The sequence below is a fragment of the Capra hircus genome, chromosome 24 (genome assembly GCF_001704415.2).
Source record: "Capra hircus breed San Clemente chromosome 24, ASM170441v1, whole genome shotgun sequence".
In the NCBI taxonomy this organism is placed as follows: Eukaryota; Metazoa; Chordata; class Mammalia; order Artiodactyla; family Bovidae; genus Capra; species Capra hircus.
Window position 1 is genome coordinate 57,661,489 of NC_030831.1, and position 17,725 is coordinate 57,679,213.

Below are 17,725 nucleotides of genomic sequence, written 5' to 3' on the forward strand. Positions count from 1 at the left end.
CCCTTTAATCAATGACCAAAGCTGTTAAAACTGTTTTAAGTCATTTGACTATTCTAGTTATTTGTAGTCTAAAAAAAGTAACTGCCTTGGACTTGGTTACATGTAGTGATCAAAAGATTCTCGGTAGCAACACTCTGCACAAAGTACCTTTATCTTTGTTAAAGGTCATAGGAAAACAGTATGTGAAAATAACACTTTATGGGGACCCTAGTGTCCTGTGATCTCTGTTAAAAAAAAAAAAAGTGACCACTAGGAGCTCACAGAGACTAATAACCAAGATACATAGAGGGACATGTTCAGTGTCATGAATAATTATGCACACCAGAGTCTGTGTGTGGGGGGTAAGTGGGAGCAGTTTTTACTTTCTCTGCCTCAGAGAGTGGTGAAACTAATGGAGAAATCCCTAAGGAACACTTCATATGTTCTTCTAAACACACCACCTTCAGTGTCCTGTAGAACGGAACCAAAACAAACGCTGTAACTTATGTAAATGCTGGCTCCTCAGGAGTCCAGAAACAAATTGGGAAACTGTGGTTCTTCCAAGTTCAGGTTCACGTGTAGTTTAGGGAGATGTCAGTGACGTGGTGGTCTGCACAGGTGGCTCACCAGAAGGGACATTTGCAGAGCTCTGGGTGCAACTTACCGGCTGCCTCCTTCCCAACAGGCACGAAGTCTAGAAAGCAAGAGAAGACTTATGAGGGAAAAGGGTCGGTTTCCATGATAACCTCCTGTTGAACCATTTGAGAATTTGAGGTTCTTTGTCCTTAACTTGATTTGGCTTGACCAGAGCCCTCAAGCCCTCCAGATGATTTTAAAGTGTTGTTTTAATTGAAAAATGATTTTTTTCATAAATCAGTTTTCACAGAATCCTACAAGCATTCCAGGGATGGGGGGCCGGGGTATTAACAAATGTCTTTATTCAAAGGCTATAACTGACCTGAGGAAGTCAGATAATGAAGTGATGGTCTCATCTTACAGAGAATGGTGGCCCTCCTGGGGAGTCTCAGTGCTTACCCAGTTTGCTTACCCAGACTTCAGGCCCTGCCAAGTCCTCCTGGGCACCCCGGTGCCCTCAGGCTGTTCTCACAGGGTCCTGCCCTCCCTGCCTCTTGCCACCCACGGTCATCAACACAGCATCTGATCATGCAGGCTGCTCTTGAGGACTTTCTCTCCCAGGCCCTGTGGGTGTGCTGCCCCTCAGTCCCCCCAAAAAACAAAACCAGAATGTGCCTCTCCCCCCCAGCAACCTTCAGATGCCAGCCTCCTGTCCCTTCCTCTGGGAGAGCCAGATCTCTTCTGTCCCAGTCTGTCTGAAAGCTGGACGCTTTCCCATGAGGACACAGAGCACATAATTCTCTTACTGCCTGTGCGATCAGGGACTGTGGTTTCCTCTTCACAGACCAGCCCCTAGCACCTGGCACAAAGTAGGCGCTTTTAACTGAATGAGAGACTACAGATGAGTTGTTTCTGAAAGTGGGTGTAGACGCGTGGTTTACTGAACTATCGGGGACTGGATGCAGAGATTAGGACGGAAGGCAGCCACAGAACACTCCCCCAGGTCTCTCGAGTCAGATGGTGGCTTTTAAAAACACCTTTAATTTTAGATTTGTCCTGGTCCTATTTAAATGTAGACTATAAACTTTTTACTGTTAAAAGCAGAAGTTCAAAAACATGATGAAGGAATCGTATTAAGACTATAAATGAAGATGAACTTGTGAAACACTCATTTTAACTCTTTTTAGTACTTCTTTCTAAACCACTTTGTACTTCTTCTCCCATCTTAGCAATCATTTAATCATCTCTTGATGACTCAGGTCATCATTTGTCACTGACAGTCACTGATAGGATGTAAATGATCCGATACACTGATCTCAACTGGCACTGAATTTGATAAATGTATGGTTTTTCTTATCTTTATTAACTTGTATATTTCCTATGACAGTCAAATGAAAAATATATATGTGAAATTAATGAGTGAACAAAACTGAAAGAGCCACTCCTTAAGTGTTTTTTCCCTGCCCCCAGTAAAATCATGTTTCTGTTTTGTCAGCTTAGACCTATTTTTGAATGTTCATTTTCCCATTAGTGACCATTTAAACTTCCTGTCAGTTTCATCAACCCTCTCATTCAATTGCTTAATTAAGGGCCAAAGGCCTCCCTGGTATGAATATTTTCATTTCGTCACTAAAGACCATAAAAAAGCCCAGACTTGGAATTTCAGAATCAGAGGTATCGTTCTTCTTTATACCTTTTAGTTGTTTCTGGTTCACACTGATTACTAATTATTTGAGCATGTTGGATAAGGAGGATTAACATAATTGATTTTAAACGCCCCTTTAAAAAAAAAAAGGCCTTTTCAGAATAATTGAATTTTATATACTTCTCAGAGAGAAAATGCAGATACAGTAATATTAAACCTTATTCTCCTCAACCTCTCCGAAATCCCTGTAACAATTCAAGTGTGAGTTACAACCCAGAACACGCATGTGGTGGTGACTAAGTGACAACTGATATTTCAAGTGAATATATAAAATTTTCATGAAACTTTTATATATACAGTGTTTTTAAGTAAATCCATTGTAAAGTTAAATTGAATTGAATATCCTGTAAAAATCACTGTAGCAGTGTAAAATCCTAAAGATAATATTATATTTTCTAACATATCTAAGAGAGTGTTATTTTTTTACCATTCTGTTTTGGTAATTTCATAAATTGTATTAGTATACTTGTGTGTCCCTTGATTTTAATTAGCTTCTTTGTGGCCTTAATGATGTCATTTTTTTCAGATATAGTTTAATACAGCTATAAAATATGCAAAATAGGTATTTCTGTGCGGTTTTAAGAATTTGTGTATCGGTTATAAACATACAGTAAACCTTCACCTAGATCTTTATTAAGAGTTATTGATTTAATATGGATTAAATAGAAGCCAGCCTCATACTATCACTTTACCAGTAAAGCTAAAACTTGTGAAGATTTTTGGTGGAACTATCCAGACTCTTAGAAGCTGGTGATAAAGAATCACCTATTTATTTGCAAATAGTGCTGCTCATCGCAGGCTGTTCACTATTACAGGGCCCAGTAGGCTCTTTTTGGGGAAGATAACATATCTGAGACTGCATTAGAATGTCTTAAAACCTGTGTTTTAAGGAGAATCTATAGTGAGGGCCCTTGATTAATACTGGATTTCAGTTAATCTGAAATAATGTTTTCAGCTATTGTGAAATATTAATTTGCAACATCATGGTGTCTTATTGAAAGAGTCTGTAAGCGTTTTCTCTGAAAAACATTTTGACATTTAAACCTCTACTTTAAAAGCCTCCAAGTAATATTTCTCCCAAAGGAGAATTGCCTGTAATTTAGTGCAGAAGTTTTAAAGATGGAATCAGTGCTTTTCAAATCCTAAATTAAGAGTTACATGACAAAAAAAAAGGACTGTGGAAGTTACAGTATTCTTCAGATCCTAGTTGATTTGGGAGGTAATTGCCTGATGTTTGTGTGAATTTTAAAATAGAGTTTAATGGGAGTTTAAAAGTGGAGTTTAAAAAGTGTCGTGATTGTGAGGTTCTGTCAAGATGAAACCCGCAGTGACCGAAAAAGTTCATGTTGAATCGGGAGTGTTTCCTCCAGACCCCAGCTTTGAATTCACACTGTTGGTACTTACTGGTTGATTGCTGATGACAAAAGTGTGGGCCTTGTCATTGCTGGACTCCTTGAGGGGTCGCCACTGGCTGGCTAGGAGTGTGAGCTCATCTGCCGTTCTCCTTCAGAAAGCCTCACTTCTCAGGGGGCAGCTGGGTGGAGGACTTTGATTTCTCCTCTTTCTTAAACACCATAAAGTACATGCTACAGTATATCCCTGAAAGATACTCAAAAATATTGTGGCAGAGGCATTTAAAACCTGTGTTTATTTCAATGAAGTATACCTGGAAGTATACTCCAGCCAAGAGATGTTGGCAGGTTCTCCTTTGAGTGGCCAGCTGATTCTCAGGGTTGAACGGGAGAGCACTGACGTCGTGTTCGATGTCGGCCTTGGGTTGAAGGGCCAGGTATCAACACCGGTTCTCTGTCTCCCCTTCTCGCTCTGTGTGCGCCCAGGGACGTGTCGTCCGAGTCCGACAGCAACATCCGGCAGATCAACCAGGAGGCCGCGCATCGCCGCTTCCGCTCGCGCAGACACATCAGCGAGGACCTGGAGCCGGAGCCCAGCGAGGGCGGGGAGGGCCCCGAGGTGCGGCCCCTGCCTGCTCACTCCCTACAGACCCCCGCCTGCTCACCCGCCACAGCGCCCCCTGTCTGTCTGTGGACTCCGGGTGTTATCTCAGTAAAGGCTGTCTGAAGGAAAAGAGCACAGTCCGCTAGCTAGTTGAGGACCATTGGGGTATTTACTAACTTAGAAAGTGCTTCTAGAGGCCATTTTTTAGCACTTAATTAATCTTAATGTATTTTCACTTTACACTTTTATTTTACCCCAGAGTCTAAACATATCTTATTAAACGGCACCATGGTAATCATCTTTGAGCAGTTGATGGAACCCTGCCCTGTAACTTCTTCGGGTACCAAATATAATTTTGAGTGGTTTTGACATGGTGAAACAGGTTATTACCAAGAAAATACAAATTGGGGTGAACATAAATGTTCATAAGTTCACCCTTAAATGCTTATGGCAAATCACTGGGAAAATATATATAAATTGAACAACAAATTAGTAATTGCCGTAACTTCAGTGCTGCCTTAACAACGCTGTTTACTTATTGGGAATCCATTCTTACGTTAGGCAGATCATTCACAAAATGTTCCAGTGGTCAAAATTGGAAAAGCAAAATGAAAGATGCTGTATTAAATTCACTAAAAGTTACTTGATACCAGTGCTTACTAACAGTTTATAGCCTCTCTGCGATTTTCATTGTGAATCCTCAATGGTTAGAGTAGAAGAAAATTCATGAAAATCGTAACTTCCTGAGGATATTTTTTTAACCCGTGCAGGTAGTATCAAGTGCTAGAAGCAAGCCACTGCTCAGAGCGGTGCTGTTATAAAGGGGTTAAGAGCACAGCCCCTGGAGCCAGGCCTCTTTGGATCACTGTCCCCTGGCACCAGTCACTCCCTTGGCCTCAGTTTCCTCAGCTGTTGATCAGGGTGGGAGCCTTATCTTCTTTTTATGGATGCTGGAAAGACCGAGTGCCTCCTTAGCGCTCAGTAAATGTGAATGACAGTTAGGATGGTTATTACCAGGGCGAGGACGAGAGGGTCCCTTGTTCCAGCACTCACCACAGCGTCTCTTCCCTGGCAGCCTTGGGAGACCATTTCGGAGGAAGTGAACATGAGTGGAGACTCACTCAGCCTGGCGCTGCCCCCGCCGCCAGCCTCGCCCGTGTCCCGGACGAGCCCCCAAGAGCTGTCCGAGGAGCTGAGCAGAAGGCTGCAGGTCACTCCCGACTCCAACGGCGAGCAGTTTGGGTCTTTGATTGTAAGTCATGGTCTTGTTTGAGAAGTTGAGAGAATATTGGTCATTTTTTTGTTGTTGTTGTCACTTTTCAGAGAATCTTGTTTGCAAATAATGACCAGGGTCTCCTAGCCCCCAAATAATTCTGACATTTCCCAAGTTCCTTCTTCCCTGGGAGAAGCAAAACTATACCAAACATAGCCCAAGCAGGTGAAGCGCTTTCTTGATTCATAGATAACTCATCTATGACTTCTATATTATTAAGCATTAACCTCATAGAATTTCTTTTCCCACAAAAGATTCCTGAAACAGTACCTTCGTCACAAAGTGGTATTTCACAGTGGGACCTGAGAGCCGTTGGGCCTCCACGTTGATCTCATACATCATACTCTGCGTGCTTTATCATTTTCATTTCATAGGTGAAGGCATGATGGTTAAGTGATCCATCCAAGACAGGTTAGGATGGGAGACAGAAGACATCTTGTAAGTCCCAGAGAAAGGCTGTGAAATTGTGATACTGCCACTAGGGTAGCATTTGAACTTGAGTTCTCAGCTGTCAAGCAGATTCATTCTAGACGCTTCAGGTGGGGCTAAGCCCCAGTGAGAGTCAGCAGAATCAGCCATGAAGACCTGTGTTTGACAACCCAAAACTGCAGGAAAAGCCCATAGAAAATTCTTGCTTGTACATAAAATTGAGAAGCAACGCAGTCTCAATATTTCTCGAGAAACTGAACCAGCAGATGCACTGTAGTAAATGATGGTAGTCCCTCAGCTGAAAATGGCATCCTAAAAAAATAATCATCATTACAGCCGTATCACATGTAAATGAATAGGAGGGCTACATAAAATGTAAAAGTTAGTAGGTACTCACAAGACTGTCACTCCTTCAGCTGTGTGTTTTTATTTTAAAAGATACCATTGGCCCCATCTGGAGTTACAGTGACTACTCAGTTAATGTGCTTTTGTATTAAAACTCTATGAGTATCTTTCAGAAAGAGAAATAACACTGAGACGTAAATGTAGTACCAAAGGGACAGGGGGAAACAAAGAGTTTGCATAGTCCCAGGGGAATCTGAACTGACAAAACTGTTGCTGTGGAAACAGCATAAGCATGGAAGTCATGTATTTAAAACCTTATAAAAGGGAGTAAGTGCTGCCAGAACCATAGCAATGGTATGCCTTTAGTCTACCAAGTGAAAGCCATCATTTCAGTTACTTGTAATAGGGAACTTCTTCATTCTAGGTTCATAAAATATATTTAAGATGAACGTATAAGTGACAGAATTATTTTGTGTTGAGTCCAGTTCAGCTAGTAAGTATTTAGGAAAGAGGGGGTTCTTCTCCAGTTTTGCTTGTCAGAGTCACTCTGTATTCAAGGACAACAGCGTGAACTTTTACTAAAGAACGAATCCTTCACGCCAACCACATGGGAAGACTTGAGAAGCCTCCCATTTACCACCACAGAGTCCGTCTTGGACCTTACCCCACTGTCCTCGCTGGAAAATATTAACAGTGAGGAGATACTACAGACTTGTCCCATGTGCAAACTCATGGGAGTTGCTCGTTTGACCCCTGCCTTGAGCGTGTGACCTGCTGCGGATCTGTGCGTCTTTTTTTTTTTTTTTTAAGCCATGTAGACCTATACACCCAGTGAGAGGCACATATTATACATTCTACTCGAGATTTTTTTTTCAGATTAACCTCACCTATTTTCCTTCATTCCTGTTCTGAACGACTTCATCTCCATTCAGAAGCTGAAAGTATTAATACCTAGCCCTTCAGAAGTAGCCTAAGATTGTATGTGAGTTCCCCTAGAAATAGAATCCAACTGATTCTTTGTCAGTGATAAGAACAGTCAATGACTGTTTAATAACTGTTAGGTCAGTATCGTTTCCTTTATTCCTGTTCCACTGGAATTTACCCAGAGGTTGCTTCTCAAAGCACAATATATGACTTTCGGCTGCTTTTTTCCATCATTGAAGCCGCATTACAGTGGTGTCCCCTTTCGTGTTTTGGCCTCTTATTTTTGCTGTTATTGCTCAAGACACTTGAGAATGACAATGAAAGATACTTGATGGCATAAAAGATTATGTTCGCTACTCCAGAAAGATGGTGTTTCATTGAATTACCTTCTGATATTAAAGAGCAGTCAGTAGGCTTGAGCGGTCAGTGTTTTAAACAGGAAACTTGTTTCTCAGCGTGTGTGTTCTGATGCTCTGTGCACTTTCCTCCTGCAGCAGAGAGAGCCGTCCTCCAGGTTGAGGTCCTGCAGTGTCACCGATGCGGTCGCGGAGCAGGCTCATCTCCCGCCGGTAACCCACACTCATTTCCAGCCACCAGTTGGCTCTCTCGGCTTTTACTTAAAATCATCTGAGCTACCAAGGAAGAGTTTTTCCTGTGCAAAATCTACTTACCATACACATGAGACATGAAAATGTCCTAGCAGATTGCCCGAGGAGAGTGGCTTTCCAATACAGAGAGTTGTCACTGCCACCAGAGTCTCTGAAATGCTGAAAAACTCCCATTGCTTTGCTTTTCCATCCAAGTGAATGCCAAGTCTGATATGCCTACTTGATCTAAACATTAGCAATTCCTTTTTTAAAAACTTAATTTGGTCCCCAAAGCTGTATTCAAGTGACCTGTATCTCCAGAACATAGGAAAAACTCTTCTGGGTGGGCAGCAAGGAGCCCTTTCCATTACTAACAGGCTTAGCTCTTAACACACTGAGCTTCTGTACCTTCTCTTTAAAGACAGCTCCCTTGACTCAAGACCTGGCTATAATTTGTTTCCACTTTCCCACTAGTTTTCATAGCTAGCAGCAAATATGGACGTGTAAAGGGTGTTAATAATTGTATCGGACTTAAAATGAATGTTCTGATTGGGAGGCAGACCAGAACTGCCTGGGGAGGTGTTAGTATACACATTAAAAATAAATTTTATGTAAATTTGTTTCTTGTTTTGGAGGAGAAAATGTTATGTGGTTTTAGCATGCTCAACTTAATGTTTGACCTTGACCAATTTTTATTATTATGACAAATCCTTGATCATCGTTAGCACTAATACTTATTGGATCTGAAACTGAAGGGGAAGAAAGATTGCACTTAACAGTTTTTGCAATCATGGCATCTTTCCTGTTGTGTACATTTCTGCTCAACTTCACAGGATGTGTTTTGCCTAGATTTTAAGTCTTTTATGTTTACAGAATGAATTAATAAATACATTAGTCAACTAACAGATTAGATTCAGTTGTGGCCTACATGGAAAGGGCTGGTAGGTCAGAAGCGTGACAAGAGTATCCTCTCTGGAAATCAGTGCAGGCCTCCCCCCAAAAAACGGAACAATCAGCTGTGATGGGCCAGTGGGATCCTCTTCAGATGATTCTGTGATTGTCCTTGATGAATTAATGGCACTTTCTCTCCTTTTCAAAAATCACTGTCAGTTGTATTGGCCAAAAGAGCCATTGATTCTTCCCTCTTTCTTTGCGCTCTACGAAACTGTGAACTCACTGATCACCAGCGGCCTCTTTAATTTTGAGTTTGGCAGATTTAAGAATCTGCCAATTGTTTAACAGTGGGGGCATGATTGTGGTGCTTTCTTTATTTTTTCATAAGACATCTCACATTGTTGAGGTTGTCAGTTCATTGTTTACCCAGATCACCCTGAGCCTTCTCTGGGTGGGCGGGTGATCCTGTTCCTCTTTTCCTTCTGATCATCAGTGGTTGCTCCACTTTGTTTGGCCCGGGTGGATTGCAGAGATTCTGATTCATGTCACCTGCCTTGCTAGCTGCACCAGCTCTGATCCCTGATTCAGTAAGCAGTGGGTGACCTCCCAGAATGCATTTCACTGATGTAAACTATCATTTAACAGCCCAGTGCCCCAGCTGGGAGAGCACGTTCATCAACTGTCACTGGTGGTGAGGCGCCAACGGTAATGACACCCTCGTTCAGACATTCTTGGCAAAACTGTGGGTCTGTTTTAATATTTGGGTAATGGTGAATATACAGTTTTTTCTCTTTGTTTTTATAAGAGCAGCTTCTGATGTGCCACGGAGCTGCACATTTCTTATTTTAATAAAACCTTACTTTCACACTCCTTGAAAGTACTGGGTAAAACAAAACAATTTTTAGTCCCATGTAGTTCTAAGAGCTGTCAAGCTTTAAGTTTTAATCTGAACCTTTTAGAGTTTATTTCTGCCTTTTAGGGTTTGTTCTCCTGATAAGTTTTCCCCATGTGTTTAGAAGACATGGGTAAAATATTTTGGTTGGAGGAGAATCAAGGAAGCCCCAGAAATTGCACACGTGAATTTCAGTGATGCATTCCCACTGCCGCATTTCAAAGGCTGACTCAGATGTTCTGTATCACAAGCAGGAACCAGTGACCTTTCTCTGTTGCCAGGCCCCCCAATTCACAGGTTCAAAGGTATGAACAATGGATATTCAGGAGGAGAACATATGAATATAATTCAGGAGAAGAGAGAAAGTAAATTAAGAAATTGAAAGGATCTAGGAAAAAATGGTGTTTTTAAGCCAAGTGTACTCTTCGTTTTAAGTAATTCCTGCTATTCATGTTTGTGGGTAACGCACTGTGTGCTTTGCCAGTTTTCTCCTTGATCCCTAGACACAGGCTAGCTTATAGTTAGGTTGGTGCTGTATGGCTGTTTGAAGAGTTTTCCTTGTTGTCTCACCTTTGTATGTTTGGTATAGCTGCTTATTACTTGAGAACACCTTTAAATACATACACGATTGCTGATTTTCTGCAGGGTATTGATTTAAAGGAGCAATCTAGTTACATTGTTAGAATTGACAGCTCAGCATGGTACCCTGGAAAATCGAAGTGGCAGTCAGCAAAAATCAGGCCAGTTTAAGGCATCGAGCCGCAGTGATTGATGTGAAAGGCGCCTGTTGGGTGGGCCAGGCTCACCCTCCCGGAGAACTGAAGAAATTCCAGATGACCTAGTGGGCTTGCGATTGTGCACTAGTCGTTTCCACGGGGGTAGAGCTGCGAGGTGGATGAGATCACTTCATGAAATGGCTTTAACAGGAAGCGGGGCCAGTGAGCGTCTACCCCGTCATGCACTTCACTGGCCTCGGGGCCTGCTGTGAGTGTCCTGATAGCTGATGGTGTCCAGTGACAGGGTGGACTGAGCTAGGATCGTCCCGAGCCAGGCACCTGGCAGGGCAGGGTGACCCACCCAGCAGGGTCCACGCAGCCCCGCCACCGGCGACGCTTCTCGCCTCCGCCCTCCCCCTCCCCCCAGCAGTGAGCTAAAAATGGCAGTTTGGTTTTTGTTTCTTATCTTTAAAGAGCGGGTAGTAATATTTCCTAAATGTTTTTATCTACTCTCATGCTTTCTGCATACCTGGTGATCTTGGCTCGAGTAAGCCAACCTCCTTTATGACTACATGAGAAACAGTCACGTCTGGGTTTTTTTTCCCCACCCTCACCAGCCCTTGTCACCAATAGCCTTTGCTTTTCCAATTCCGTCTCCTCCATGGATTTTCCCCTCCTTTATACCTCCTCCCTGTCCACCCCAACACCCAAGTGTGCCCTGTCAGCCTGGAGCAACCCTGGGACTCCCCACCCCTCCTTCCTCTGTGCTCTCACAGATGTACCTGTGGGTACACACACATAACACGTGCGCGCACACACACGCGTGCACGCACACACAGGGAGAAAACAGAGAGCTCGTATACATATTACTTAATCAACTTGATACTCACTGGGGTCATTTCCCTGGGGCATACTGGTTATTACATAATACTGGTTACATTGAGATGCTGGGATGTGAACGCACCAGAGTCCCGTGTTTCCCGCAAAGATGAGCCCTCGGCTGCCTCCCCTCGGCAGCTGCTTGTCCCGCGGCCTCACCTGTCCTGGTGTTGCTCTCTCTCCATGCAGGGCTTTCACGTCTCTGTTATGATCAGCACGCCCCAGTTCTCACCTGTGGACCCACAGCTCTGACACGTGACAAGTGAATACCTGGTGGTGTCACTGTCTAGCTGGCTGAGCCAGAGCCCACTCTGTGAGAGGAAATGAAAAGGGACAGCACAGTTTGGGGGGGTTGCTGTCTATCCCCTTAATATTCCACTGAGGTTAGAGTGTGGCAGGGTTTGAGCAAATCTTGAGGATATGTGATAGTGCCAAGCTGTTTATCATCTTTAAAAGCGTTTTGAAACTTTTACAGCTTCAGCATTATTGAGCGCTTCATTTTAATGAACTCAATGGAGCTACAGAAGCTGTGGTCAAATGGCTCCTTGACATTGTGAAAGCAACGGTAGATGCAGACGGAGAGCTGTGAACTTCTGGATTCAGCTGACCAGCTGTGTTTCAGTTGGCTCCCCGCTAACTGTTTCTTGAGGTGGCATGGGATGCACGTGTGCAGGAGCAGTACAGACACCTGCCCACGCGCACACACACAAATGCACGCACACGTGCACACACGCATACATGCACACGTATCCACACACATGCACACACACCACAGTGTACACACATATGTGCACATACACTGCAGGAGAGTCTGACATTGGCTCCAGGCTAGCACTGCCACGGCCTCTTCATGGACACTGAGCCCCGCTCCTCCCCAGCTGCGGGACGCATTGTTTTGAGTCACAGATGGAGTTGTCCGCACAGGTAGTTCTTCAGGGTCATTTGGAAAGAAACCTGTAAAGAACCGTTTTAATAACACCATCTTGCATCAGTGGAACTAGATTATATGTTGCCAAGTCATTTCTCCATAGAAGGTAGAATGCACATTTGACTCAAATGCCATGTTCTCTACAACACTCGGCTGCTGCTGCTAAGTCGCTTTAGTCATGTCCGACTCTGTGCAACCCCATAGACGGCAGCCCACCAGGCTCCCCCGTCCCCGGGATTCTCTAGGCAAGAACACTGGAGTGGGTTGCCATTTCCTTCTCCAATGCATGAAAGTGAAAAATGAAAGTGAAGTCGCTCAGTCGTGTCCAACTCTTAGCAACCCCGTGGACTGCAGCCTACCAGGCTCCTCCGTCCATGGGATTTTCCAGGCAAGAGTACTGGAGTGGAGTGCCATTGCCTTATCCACTACGATACTCCTAGTTTTCCATAAACTGATTAGTCCTGTTAACTGTGGCTCTATGAAAGTAATCTGGTTGCTGGATGACTCTGCTGGAAGTCTCCCAGCTTTAGACCTCAGTCCTGAGATTATCCATGACACATCCCAGTTATTTTTGTTTATTAGCCTCCCCATAAACATCCTTTCCAGGGATACCATAACTGTAAAACTATCCTTAAGGTTTCCAGAATGGAGTTTTCTGAAGGCTTATCTAATTGCCTCTCCCCAAAAAAATAACTCGAAGAGGAGGAAAGCGGCAAATTCCATTTGGTATTCCATTCAGCCAAAACACATTTGTTCCTCATGTAAACAACAGTAGGTCAAGGCTTGATAGCATGTATTTAGCCAAAAATACTAATTGGCCACTAACTTTTAGGTTGCAACTCAGGTTCCACCTTAGGTCAGCAGAGTCCGTTGCCATAGCGCCCAGATAAAAAGTAGCCTGGGAATAGCTCTTTTATGTTGGTGCCACAGCAAGAGGAGGAGGGCGGAAAGAGCTTTCAGCCACAGACAGGTTCCTCTGTCTTTAATACAGAAGGATCAAGCCTGTGAGCTGGCGTTTCTCCGCTCTTGTTGTATCCCTGCACCTCAGTTGAGGATGCTACGTTGTCAGAGTCTTGAAATTACCGTTATGGGGCCTTGGGGACTTTATCTGGAATAACATCAAGAAACAGTTGCTGAGGTTTTAGCACAAAGTTGTCGTGCAGATGCGCTTGCCCTGCTGGGTTAATGTGTTTTAGAAATAAGTATTAAGGCAGTCACTTCATGGTCTCAGTTTCTCGTGGTTTTTTTGGAATGTCCTGTTGAACTCATGAGGTAGGATATTAAGCCTCATTGCCTGTGGTCCCCAGATTCCACAGCAGCCTCCCTGATCATGCTTTTCAGTTGGAGGTCTCGCAGTGGACTGGGGGACCCTCTTTGCCAGGGGCCACTGTTGGTAGTGAACACGAAAGATGGGATGGACATGGGGAGAAGCCCGGCTGAGAGGTTAACATCAACCTCATCAAGAAAATACACCATATGTATGCCCGTGGCTGATTCATGTTGATGTTTGGCAGAAACCAACGGAATTCTGCAAAGCAATTATCCTTTAATTAAAAAAGTAAATTTTAAACAAACAAAAAGAAAATATACCTGGTGAAACATCTGGAGGTTCAGAAGATCCTAATTAGGGAAGATGGGCCCTAAAGGAAGTGGCTCCCTTCTGTAACCACATGTAAGAGATTACTCCTGAATTTAGGCCTCTTGTTTCTTTTACACTCTTGTCAAGAGCCATATCTGCCAAGGCTTCTTGTTCCTGAGCAGCACCCCTACCCCAGTTGCAGATCTTGTATGCAGCATCCGTACCTGCAGGACTTCCTGGGCAGCACCGACCTCAAACATCCTTCTCTTGGCCTCCATGAGTCATGGAGACATCCTACTTTCCCAGTATTTCTCCACCCCACCTGCATTTCTCAGACTGCTTCTTACAAGCCAAAAGATCACAGGACTCCTTTAGCGATTTCCTTTGGCGCATCCAAATCTAGTCCCTCAGTGCTGGACATTCTCTCTCAGCCCGGAAGCTGCCTGCCTTCCATTCACCCTCTAAAGAGACAAATCCCACATGGGAAGATGGGGGAAATATAGCCTCAGCAGTCAGGTTCCTTGGGAGTTCTGGCCTGCCTCCTCCTGGGCTGGGGCAGCTGAGATGTCCTGGTCGGTCACTAGTGTAAAGGGGGATCTCATAAAAAACAGATTCTGTGTCTCACCCACTCCCCGACCCTGAAATTTACATAGTATAAGGGTCCTAAGGTGTTGAAGAATTTAAGGATAAGCTAGGAGAACATTTCTGTGGCAGCTAGATTGAGGAAGAGATACTTAGAGCATCCCTCTCAGAGACAATAACGTTTGACAGTTTGAAACATCTTTTAAGCTCTACGTGGCTTGAAGTAAAATTTGGTAACCAAACCAATCTGGCATCGTCTTCTCCTTCCTTATGATCACATTGGCAGCAGCCCTCTACATTGGAGGCTGCGTGGCCTAGAACTGAGTCCTGTGAGGTTTTGACCCTGTAGCTTGGGTGGGGGTTCATTTCACACTAGGTTTAAAGCTGTTGGAAACCTGTTGCTGTTTTCCGGACAGTCGTGTTTCCGGTACCACTAGAATTAACTCACTTTGTCTAGCAGAGCTAATCCTTGGGGTATGTATGACTTTATGAAGCTGATCGAAAAGCAAATGCAGGATACTCAGTAATGATGATTTCTTACACAAACAGCCATCAGTGGCCTATGTACACACCACGCCGGGCCTGCCCTCGGGCTGGGAAGAGAGGAAAGATGCTAAGGGACGCACATACTATGTCAATCATAACAATCGAACCACAACTTGGACTCGGCCTATCGTGCAGGTATGCGGTTTGCCCTGCAGCTTCGGTCACAGGCACTCAGAAGCCAAAACGTCCACGACCCCCCGCGTTCCCGAGTTTTAGGTACCGTTCTGAGGAACCCATGTCAAAAGAAGATCTTTTCTTGCAAATGCATTACTTTAAACATAATATTTTCCTAAGAAAGAATTCAGTCCCTGGCTCAGTCTCTCCCTAGAGGGTCCATTTTATTAAAAAATATATAAATATATATGACCCGAAAGAGATTTTCAAAGGAAGAGCCCGTTGATCCCAGCGGGTAGCGCCCCTCCAGCCCCGGTTTTCTCTGAGGCTGGCTTTTCTGCTGGCTCGTGATTCAGTGTTTACTTCCCTGGAGCGTGTTCCCCCATCCCTCGCCCCCGCCCCCGATGTTGCGTGGGGTCGGCTCCTCCAGGCTTCCCACAGGCCTCTCGTGGCCGCTGGCCGCGCTGTCACTGGGTCCGCACCGCGCAGGGAGCGCCTCGCACGCCGCTAACTTGTGTTTGCCTCCAACGTAGCTCGCAGAAGACGGCGCGTCCGGATCCGCCACAAACAGTAACAACCACCTAATCGAGCCTCAGATCCGCCGGCCTCGTAGCCTCAGCTCGCCAACAGTAACTTTATCCGCCCCGCTGGAGGTGAGACGGCTGCCCGGCTCCCCTGACCCCTTCTCACGCGCTCTTCTCTCTCCGCCGGGGGCGCGCAGGGCGCCGCCCCCCTCTCTGGCCGTCGCTGTGTTCGTGGGGAGGGGTGTCCTCGTGCGGCCTCGCTCCATGCTTCCCATCCCTGGACTCTCGCTGATTCTCACTGTCACGGGGCCGCGGCCACGGCGAGCCCCTGCTGGACGTGGGCGCCTCTCTTCCGAACTCGCTCCATTCTTGTGTTTCACTCCTTACTGCCTCATGAGACGCGCATAGCAGCTCTTTCCAATCCCAGTGCTTCCGCTGAGTTTTTACACACAGCTGTCGCTTCGGTCATTCTTCCTCCCTCCCTACTGTAGGGTCTTCCATCGTGTGGGCCTCGTGTTTCTGACGCGTGTCTGCATCTCTGAGTCACCGCTGGGCATCCGCTTTGCGCCCTCCTGTTTCTGTGGTCTTAGCAACATCCCTTAATATCACAAAGGCCAGAGACTAAACCTTTGATGCTGTAAACGTGTCGGGCATCTTAAAGATGGCTGCGGGCTGCTCTGTGCCCGGGTTTAGGAGGTTGAGGAGTGGCAAGGGGACATGCCTCCTCCAGGCTGGGATGTGGGTGTCCTGGTTAACAATTGTGCCATCCCAGGTGCTTGTCTCCATTGATAGAGCTTTTTCTTTTTCTGCTCCAGAAATTGCCAGTCCGTCTCCATTAGACTGTGAGCTCATTAAGAGCAGGGCCACGTTTTTCTCCACCTTCTGTAAAATCCCCATCCATAATGGTTACTACCGAAAAGTATTTGGGGTTATGTACCGAGCAGCTATCAAGGGAGGGTGGTTATACTTACTTAATATTGTTGTGTATTGAACCAATAGGAAAACATCACAGTTAGATTGTTTTTTAAAGTAAGCAGATGACAGAAGCAGGTTTCTTTTAGGCGTTTCCCCATGGTCCCATTTCAGAGAGAGGAGCGTTCCCTGACCCCCCGGGACGTGTTGACCACTCTGAACCAGCATGTGACGAGAGTTCTAACGCTCATTATTATTCCTTAGGGCGCCAAGGACTCACCCGTACGTCGGGCTGTGAAAGATACCCTTTCCAACCCACAGTCCCCACAGCCATCACCTTACAACTCCCCCAAACCACAACACAAAGTCACACAGAGCTTCTTGCCGCCCGGCTGGGAGATGAGGATAGCGCCCAACGGCCGGCCCTTCTTCATTGACCACAACACAAAGACCACGACGTGGGTAAGGCCGCTGCTTTGTTTGGCTCCACTTTCACCCCGAGGCCTGGCATCTGTCCCTGACTCAGTATCCATGGTGCTTGCTGAGAAATTTCCTGGCACTATAGTGTATCCCCTGAGGGTCTCCTGAGCCTTCGCCTCGACTCTGCACGTAGGGGCTGGTGGGAGTGGGTGATTTACGGGCACGGACTCACAGCCACCCTGGGTATTGATGCCTTTCCCTCAGAGCACTCATGGGAAGCTCCATTGTTGACAGTTTACCGTATTTTGGAAGAAAAGGTAGTGCTCCATATTGCTGGAATTTTGATATTGCCGCTTCCTGTCTTAGGCTGCTGTGACTTTATTAGGAATTCCAGTCTTTTTACAAAGAATTTCTCTGTGTCACTTCTTTTTTTTGCATTTGTGTTGCCATTACCCATCTTTATTTTTATTTGATGCGTCCTTTTGGTGTTTACAGTTGGCATCAGATATGTGTTTTACACTCCAGTGCTACATCACACTCTTTAATCGTGGGTTCGGAGATTAAATTTGTAAATTTGATACCTCTTTTTTGTGATCATCTTGTCGCAGGTTTTTTTCCTTAATAACAGTACTCATCCTTGTACCCCTGAATCACGCATGAGGGGGAGAGAGTATGTATGCTGTGTTAACTTTGAGAAAAATGAGATTAATGAAAAGGACGTGTGCGTATCTTGACATTCCCCTGTTCGCTCTTCCTTTGTTCAGGGCAGTCAGTGGTGGCTCATTGGAGGTAGCATAGAGTTCTTTTTAAAGTCAGTGCTGTTTTTCTACTATTTCATCTCTAGGCCAATAGTTAACCTGAAGTGGGTCCTCAGGTTTCTGACTGTTTCTGATGCTCCCGAAGGTTTGTTTTCCTTCCTGCCCCTTATATCCCCAACTGACTACCCAGGTATGGAGTTGGGCTCA

The 17,725-nt window shown here is 45.1% G+C and overlaps 1 protein-coding gene across 6 annotated transcripts in view; it reads left to right on the forward strand.

The window, feature by feature from the left end:
- The window catches only part of NEDD4L (neural precursor cell expressed, developmentally down-regulated 4-like, E3 ubiquitin protein ligase), a 371,596-nt gene that overhangs the window by 296,217 nt on the left and 57,654 nt on the right, over window positions 1-17,725 (forward strand). For 3 of the 6 annotated variants that reach the window (XM_018039444.1, XM_018039440.1, XM_018039441.1), the window contains 7 exons: window positions 4,099-4,231; window positions 5,292-5,468; window positions 7,682-7,756; window positions 9,314-9,373; window positions 14,794-14,925; window positions 15,438-15,557; window positions 16,605-16,802. In XM_018039444.1, the coding sequence (XP_017894933.1) occupies window positions 4,099-4,231; window positions 5,292-5,468; window positions 7,682-7,756; window positions 9,314-9,373; window positions 14,794-14,925; window positions 15,438-15,557; window positions 16,605-16,802 (895 nt within the window). The remainder of the gene's footprint in view (window positions 1-4,098; window positions 4,232-5,291; window positions 5,469-7,681; window positions 7,757-9,313; window positions 9,374-14,793; window positions 14,926-15,437; window positions 15,558-16,604; window positions 16,803-17,725) is intronic. The other 3 variants (XM_018039445.1, XM_018039442.1, XM_018039443.1) reach the window with 1 other exon arrangement.